General features: G+C 40.5%; 1 protein-coding gene across 1 annotated transcript in view; it reads left to right on the top strand.

The window, feature by feature from the left end:
* The first annotated feature begins 7,293 nt into the window (after positions 1-7,293).
* LOC115781432 (kielin/chordin-like protein) overlaps positions 7,294-8,337 on the top strand; it is a 5,952-nt gene continuing 4,908 nt past the window's right edge. Inside the window, exon 1 of the mRNA XM_030731072.1 lies at positions 7,294-7,359. Within this exon, the coding sequence (XP_030586932.1) occupies positions 7,294-7,359 (66 nt within the window). The remainder of the gene's footprint in view (positions 7,360-8,337) is intronic.

The raw sequence follows: 8,337 nt of genomic DNA, 5'->3' as shown, positions 1-8,337 counted from the left end.
ATCCATTGAGAGCCTGCTGACGTACTGTATCACAGTATGGTACGGCAGCTGCACTGAGGCAGACAGGGTCAGGCTTCAGAGGGTAGTCAAGACAGCACAAAGAATCGTTGGCTGCCCTCTCCCCTCCCTGATGGACATCTACACCTCCCGCTGCATCAGCAGAGCCAGGAACATCATCAAGGACAGCTCACACCCTGGCTTTGACCTGTTTGACCTGCTGCCCTCTGGCAGGCGCTACAGGTGCATCAAAGCCAGAACAAACAGACTCAAGAACAGTTTCTTCGCCAGAGCAATCACCACCCTGAACTCACACACTCACCCACTGTAACTGTGCAATATTATATTATTCATACTGAACAATATCTGACATTCCTATATTGTGTAATATCCAGTATTCATTCACTAGTGCAATATTCATTCACCAAGTGCAATATTCATCATCTTCATTATTATATGTATACACATATTACTTTTCTTACAATGTACAGATGCACCAATGTATGTATATATTTTTATACATTCTATTTTTGTATATTTACACATTGTTTATTTCTGTATATCTCTTGATTATATTGATCATACTAGATTATAATATTTTTATAATATTTTATTTTAGAGAGTTTGATTTTCTGTTACATGGCACTGAACAGGAGTGGCCCTCCAATCTCATTGTACATCCTGTATAATGACAATAAAGGCATTCTATTCTATTCTATTCTATATGATGAACAAGGAGAACCTATTATCACAATGTAGAAAGTAGAGACTATGATTAAATAGCTGTTTGAATTTATAGCCAGTAACACAGCTAATGTTAATTCAAACCAATGTTTGATGAATACTGGTTAGTATAATAGTTACAGTAATGTAGAGGTCATGCGTCAGAAATGTGTTTCTTGAGGTGACAAAAATGAGGGACTACACATCTGCAATTGCCTAAGAGGAGGAGGCAAATACAGATTTTAGAGTGTAACAGAGAAAAGGGGTCACACATTAAGTTCTGTAATAATTTGTACAACACATTAAGGCGTGTACAGCATTTACCCACACCATTAAGTGTTGGAGTGGTACTCTGCTATGTGATGTCATGGACAAGGGAGGCCTACCAATGCACTGTTCGTAAATCAGCACAACCAGACAGGAAAACTGTATCAAATATTTGTCCTGTATTCATGCTGTGGTAGTCAGATGTGTAAGAATTTATATGTGTGTGGTCATACTATGCTGATTATACTATATTGTATAATAAACAGGATTCGTGATGTTCAAAATTGTTATTTTGATGTTAGATTAATTCATAACCGGTTATATAAAAATGTTTTGCCAACATTTTATTTTTCAGTAGGGGACGGTGTAGCAGACTGAATTTATACTCTTTTTGTGTTGATCTGTTCCTTATTGTAGTATGTGCGCATTTAGGAGGACACGTGTGAATACAAAGTATTACAACATTAAGCGCATGCATCCCCAGTTTTTCCACAATAACACAACAGCAGCAGGTGTTTTATGTGCAGTCTTTCTGCACACACGCAGCAGTCACAAAGAGGGGGAGCCAATATTGAGACCATGAGCTCAGGTGGAGCAAAAGAAAACGTTTTTTCTAGCGCCCAAAGCCGCAGTGATTTTCCTGTAACCACCATTAAAACCTTTCCTGGGAAAAAACTGAGAAGAGAAGAGAAGAGAAGAGAAGAGAAGAGAAGAGAGAAGAGAAGAGAAGAGAAGAGAAGAGAAGAGAAGAGAAGAGAAGAAGAGAAGAGAAGAGAAGAGAAGAGAAGAGAAAAGAAGAGAACTTTTGCAGCTGCTCCATCCACCGCTGTTTGTTTCACACAGAAAAAACTGCAGTAAAGCTATGGCAGTTAAAATATGCAGAAGAATTGTTCATAATACAGACTATTTTCAGAAAAGGCTGTAACTAAGCAGCTTACAGCCACTTTGGACAAATACAATATTCTTGATAAATTTTAATCTGGCTTTTGTGGGGCTCCTTCTACTGAAACAGCTCTTCTTAGAGTGTCTGATGAAATTTTAATGCAAAGTGATGCAGAAGAATGTTCTGTTTTGCTCATGCTGGACCTTACTTCTGCTTTTGATACTTTTTTTTAAAAAGCCTGTCATGTCTGGCAGTTTTCGCAAAAAGAATCATGATCCAAATGCATTGTTGTACCAAACATATTTGATTTTACAAGTTCTCTATAGGCTACCGTACTCTTGTTAAAGTTTGCCTTTTCCTTTTATTTGTTCATTTTGATTGATCACACAATTTGACTGGCAGGTCTGACAGGCAGGAAGGAAAGAGTAATACTGTTGATCGTTGCCTTGATATGCCCACCCAGTAACTTAGCCTATCTGGGTCTGCTTTGGAGTGGTTTGCATCATATCTATCTGAACAATGCTCTGTGGCTGATTCTAAGTACAGGTCCTCTCCCATTTCTCTTACCTATGACGTGCCGCATGGTTCTGTTTTGGGGCCCTTGTTGTTTCTTTTATATCTGCTCCCTCTTCAGCACATTTTGAACACCTTGAAATGTATTTGTTATCAATGCTATGCTGATGATATTCAGTTATATCCCTCTTTTAAGCCTCAATGTGTTTCTGAGCTTCAGATCCTGAATAGGTACTTAGACTCTATTAAAAAAAAACTTTCTCCAACTTCATGAAGAAAAAAATGCAAGTCCTTGTTGGTGCCTAAGGTAATGGAAACTTTTGGTTCCATTTCCACATTTGCTAAATCTTCTATCAGGAACTCTGAATTCTCTTTGAATTTTCACTCTGAATGTTCATGCCAAATCTCTGGCTCACTCATGCTTTTATCACTTAAAGGCCCATTGTGTCATGTTCTGAACTCGAGATTGTTGTTCATGCGTTTATTTCATCATGTTTAGATTACCGTAATTAATTGTCACTTGTCTAAGCTAAAATTCCTTGGAACATCTGCAGGTTGTTCAGAAGGTTGATGCGAGTCTTCTGACTAAGTCTTCCAAGTACTCTTATGTCACACCACTGATGACACCATTGCACTGGCTCCCCATTGAATTCAGAGTCCATTTTAGATTTTGATTTTGAATTTTAGAGGTCTTCATTGACAAGCACCAGCTTACATCAGTGAACTTTTACATCCATACATCTCCGTCAGGCCCGTCATGTCATGTGATCAGGGCCTACTAGCTGTGTATCATACGAGACTGAAAACTAAACGAGACAAAGTTTTTGTAAAAATGCTGTCCAGACTCTGGAACTGTCTCCCTCTGAACTTGAGAGCTCTTTAGACTTGTATTTGGTTAAGGCTTTTTTTTTTTTTTTTTTTCAATGCTCTGGTATTTTGTTGTGAAACACTGTGATGTTATCTTGAAAGGTGCTATAGAAATAAAAATTCACTCACTAAAATAAATGATAGCTGCAGCACTATTCTGGATATTTGTTGTACAAGTCTATTAACACTGTAGGATAATTACTGCGTGAGAGCAAAGAAATCTGGACAGGTTGTTAGGTTTTTGGTAAATTTCCTACCAAACAGATCGAATCATGCTCATAATAACTCCCTCCATAATGTCTTTCCTCTTTCCTAGCTATTATGTTTTTTTTTGTTTTAAAAAAAAAAAAATCATATTTACAGTATACCTATCATTGAATAGCAAAGTCACTTTTTTTTAATGAAAAGAATTTTAAATCTTCATTGAATATCATTTTTCTGACCTTGGGCATTTCAGCCTTTAATTACTGTAATGACTCCAACAGACTCAAACCATAACTTTTGAAGTCATTTTAGAGAGGGCACTAATTACAGAGTAAACATGCCAGTGAGGCTGCAAACTCTGCAAAGGCATTTCCTTTAGCAAGCCAAGCATCCATTGATGAAAGTGTGAGGGAATGTTTCATGTTAGTGCTATTGCATCCTTTTGGTCTACGTTCAGAAGTGATTAAAGTAAAAATAAATGAAATGTCAAAAGGAAATAAGTGGGGTATAAGAAGGGGTACAGTGGCGACCCTGCCTTGGCTTGTCAATGCAGCATGCTCCTAAAATACATCAGTCCATACAGGCAGTAAATGAGAGGAAATGATTGTCGTTTCCAGTGCAAAAGATGACGTCTTCCCAAAAGTGGGATTAAAGGCCTAGCGGACCTTAACAGTTTTTTTCTGGAGATCTAACATGCATAGAAGTGTGGGGAGGGGACACGTGGCCTCTTAACCTTAAACGTCTGGTCTAACTAAACATAAGGAAAACATCAAAAGCAAGGGAAATAGAAACTGTGAAAGCCAGCAGGGTCAGAGGTCAAGATAAAACACGTTTTTCCGCTTAATTTGAGGTTAGACAGACATGGTTCAGGCATAAGGACAGCCATCAGTAAAGAGCAGCTGAGCATGTGCGTTAATATTGTTAGTAGCAGATATGCAGATAGAGACATATTTTAATGTTTGCTTTTTATGAGTGTAACTAGTTTAAAGATTGAAAGAAATAAAAACAAACACTGATAAGGATAGATGTGATAAACAGCAGAATATGAGTCACCTTTTTTGCATTGCTCCTTCAGATATGACTTCAGGGAGTTTACATCTTTCCTTAGTTTTTCATTCTGTTAGAGAACAAACAAAATACCAGGATGTCCTGTAATGTTTCATCATGTCATTTTTCATGAAAACTCATACACCAAGTACCAATCTGTACCTCATCTTTGACCATTTTCAGCACTTGAGTCAGCTCCACTGCTGTATTCTTCTGTTTTTGCAGTTTATCATCTGTCTGTAGTTTGTCATTCGGTGATTACACAAACAATAAATAGATGAGTAATTTAAAAAAAAAAAATCTCAGTATGTCCTGTAATGTTACATCATGTCACTTTCATGAAAATTCATACAGTAAGTGGGGTCTGTACCTCATCTTTGATTATGTCCAACACATGAGCCAGCTCCCTCATCCTCTGTTCTAGGTTCTGCAGTTTATCACCTTTCTGTAGTTTCTCATTCTGTGAATAAAAAAATCCAAGTACGTCCGTAATATTTCATCATGCCTTTTCTCAGGAAAACTCATACATTAACTGCAATCTGTACCTCATCTCTGACCATGTCCAGCACATGAGTCAGCTCCCTTGTTGTATCCTGCTGATGTTGCAGTCTATCATCTGTCTGTAGTTTGTCATTTGGTTATTATACAAACAAAAAAAACAAATGAATCAAAATATCCCAGTATGTCCTGTAATGTATCATCATGCCATTTTTCATGAAAACTCATACACAAAGGGAAATCTGTACCTCATCTTTCACTATGTCCAGCACACGAGCCACCTCCCCTATCCTCTTCTCTAGCTTCTGGAGTCTATCATCTTTCTGTAGTTTGTCAATCTATGAATAAATAAATCCAGTATGTCCTGTAATGTTTCATCATGGCATTTTTAATGAGAACTTATTAATTGAGTGCAATTTCTACCTCATTTTTGACCATATCCAGCGCACGAGCCACCTCTCCCACCCTCTTCTCTAGCTTCTTCAGTCCATCATTTTCCTCTACCCGAGAAGCAGATTTTACAGCTCGAGGAGATCTTTTAGGCTTCTGTACCACAGCTCTCTGATCATTCTGGATGTCCTGAAGATGATGGTAAGTTTGGTCCAGTGATCTGTGGTTTGCTTGATGTTTACTGGGTAAAGCATTGTGAGGGCGATTAGGTTCAGTCCAGGAATCTGGGTGTGTGTTTGGAGGAGCGAAATCATCTAAAAGAAGAATCGGACATTTCATGGAACTCATGATTCTGGAATAGCTTTTCAATTAATATATATATATTTTTTTAAAAAAGCATTCTTGACTATTATTGAGGCAGCGTGGTAGCACAGTGGTTAGCACTGTGGCATCACAACAAATGAGGTCCCCCTGATGAGCCTGAACTGAGTAAGTAAGCAGGTAATAAAATCATGAACAGATGGAATCTTCTCTTACCTGTAAGGTTGTTGCAGATCCACGGACGCTTTGGATATGATTTCAGCGAAAGTTCAGCTGTCTTCAAATATCCCTGCATTAAAAAAATGTAGAAATGTAGCAGAATAATGACATGCATTATGGGTATACCCTATGTAACTTCCAACAACTAAGTTTCTGTATTTTTTGTGTGATCTTTCTGATGTGTTATTCAATTTGTGATTATGTACATGACAAATAGAAGTGACTTTATTTCCTGATAATGTTTTCAGTAAGAGGCAGAGACCAGTGAGTACATGGTTTACAGTGTATCACAAAAGTGAGTACACCCCTCACATGTCTGCATATATTTAAGTATATCTTTTCATGGGACAATACTGACAAAATGACAATTTGACACAATGAAAAGTAGTCTGTGTGCAGCTTATATAACAGTCTTCATGTAGTGCAACAATTTGTCTTTTAAGATCCTCAGAGAGTTCTTTGCCATGAGGTGCCATGTTGTAACTTTCGGTGACCAGTATGAGAGAGTGTGAGATCTTTGTGAGATCTACAAAATTGAACACACCTGCTCCCTGTGCACACCTGAGACCTAGTAACACTAATGAGTCACATGACATTTTGGAGGGGAAATGACAAGCAGTGCTCAATTTGGACATTTACGGGTGTAGTCTCTTAGGGGTGTACTCGCTTTTGTTGCCACTGGTTTAGACATTAATGGCTGTATATTGAATTATTTTGAGGGAAGAATAAATTTACACTGTTATATAAGCTGCACACAGATGAATTTTCATTGTATCAAGTGTCATTTTGTCAGTGTTGTCCCATGAAAAGATACACTTAAATATCTGCAGAAATGTGAGGGGTGTATTCACTTTTGTGATACACTGTAGATATCATTAGTATGATATCTAATGTTGCCCACCAAACTAAAACATAGTACTGCCCATCAAGATGTTTAGGTGATGTCATGTGGTTTTCTGTGTGTGTGAGCATGCACATATATGCAGTTTGCACAGGAAACTCACAATAAATTTACTGTCTCTCTTTCCTAATGTGCTGCCAAGAGTGATGAGAACATCTTGAGGAAGTTCCAGGTTGATCTTGTTCTCACTTTCTATCAGTAAAACTGCAGCTTCTTGACAGTCCACAAAAAATGCCAGTCTGTCAGGCTCCAGGCTCACAGCCAGCTGTACCCATGTTTCACTGGAGAAAGGGTTTGTCCCCGGAAAATGAAAGCTGGCAAAGATGTGCGGTCTTCCTTCAGCCTGGTAGTCCAAATGCAGGGTGTTATCGAGGGTGGAGGAGATGATCTGGAGAATGGTTGAAGATGCAGAGGAAAGAGAAAAAACAGTGCCAATGGATCGAGGTGCCTGGTGCGCCAACACATGGACACCCATGCTGCCCTGAAGGTTGGAATACAGGAAGTGAGAATATTCAGCAGGGAGCGTCAGGTGGGGTGCTCTGGGATGTAGTTTATAGATCATGCTGCTGGTCACGCTTTTTTGGTGAGGGATGTTTAGGGCTTCTACAAGGTCAATCACTAGGAAAGAGATAAGAGACATACTGTGACATACACATCCATACAGATTGTAATGACTGTGAGGCTTCCATCCATCCATTCTCTTCCGCTTATCCGGGCCCGGGTCGCGGGGGCAGGAGCCTAAGCAGAGAAGCCCAGGCTTCCCTCTCCCCAGCCACCTCCTCCAGCTCATCTGGAGAGACCCCAAGGCGTTCCCAGGCCAGCCGAGAGAATAATCTCTCCAGCGTGTCCTGGGTCTACCACGGGGCCTAATCCCGGTTGGACATGCCCGGAACACCTCACCCAAGAGGCGGCCAGGAGGCATCCTAATCAGATGCCCGAGGCACCTCAACTGGCTCCTTTCGATGCGGAGGAGCAGCGGCTCTACTCTGAGCCCCTCCCGGGTGGCCGCACTCCTCACCTTATCTCTAAGGGAGAGGCCAGCCACCCTTCGAAGGAAACTCATTTCTGCCGCTTGTATTCGCGATCTTATTCTTTCGGTCACTACCCAAAGCTCGTGAACATAGGTGAGGGTAGGAACGTAGATCGACCGGTAAATTGAGAGCTTCGCTTTTACACTAAGCTCCCTCTTCACCACGATAGACCGGTGCAGCGTCCGCATCACTGCAGAAGCAGCCCCGATCCGTCTGTCAATCTCCCACTCCCCTCTCCCATCACTCGTGAACAAGACCCCGAGATACTTGAACTCCTCCACTTGGGGAAAGAACTCGTTCCTGAGCCGGAGAGGGCACTCCACCCTTTTCCGGCTGAGGACCATGGCCTCAGACTTAGAGGCGCTGATTCTCATGCCGGCCGCTTCACACTCGGCTGCGAACCGTTCCACTGCGAGCTGGAGGCCACCCCCTGATGAAGCCAACAGGACCACATCATCTGCAAAGAGCAGAGATGA

This window comes from Archocentrus centrarchus, chromosome 6 (assembly GCF_007364275.1).
Source record: "Archocentrus centrarchus isolate MPI-CPG fArcCen1 chromosome 6, fArcCen1, whole genome shotgun sequence".
NCBI classification, from domain to species: Eukaryota; Metazoa; Chordata; class Actinopteri; order Cichliformes; family Cichlidae; genus Archocentrus; species Archocentrus centrarchus.
Note: the sequence above shows the minus strand (reverse complement) of the source record. Positions and strands in the feature narration are given on the sequence as shown.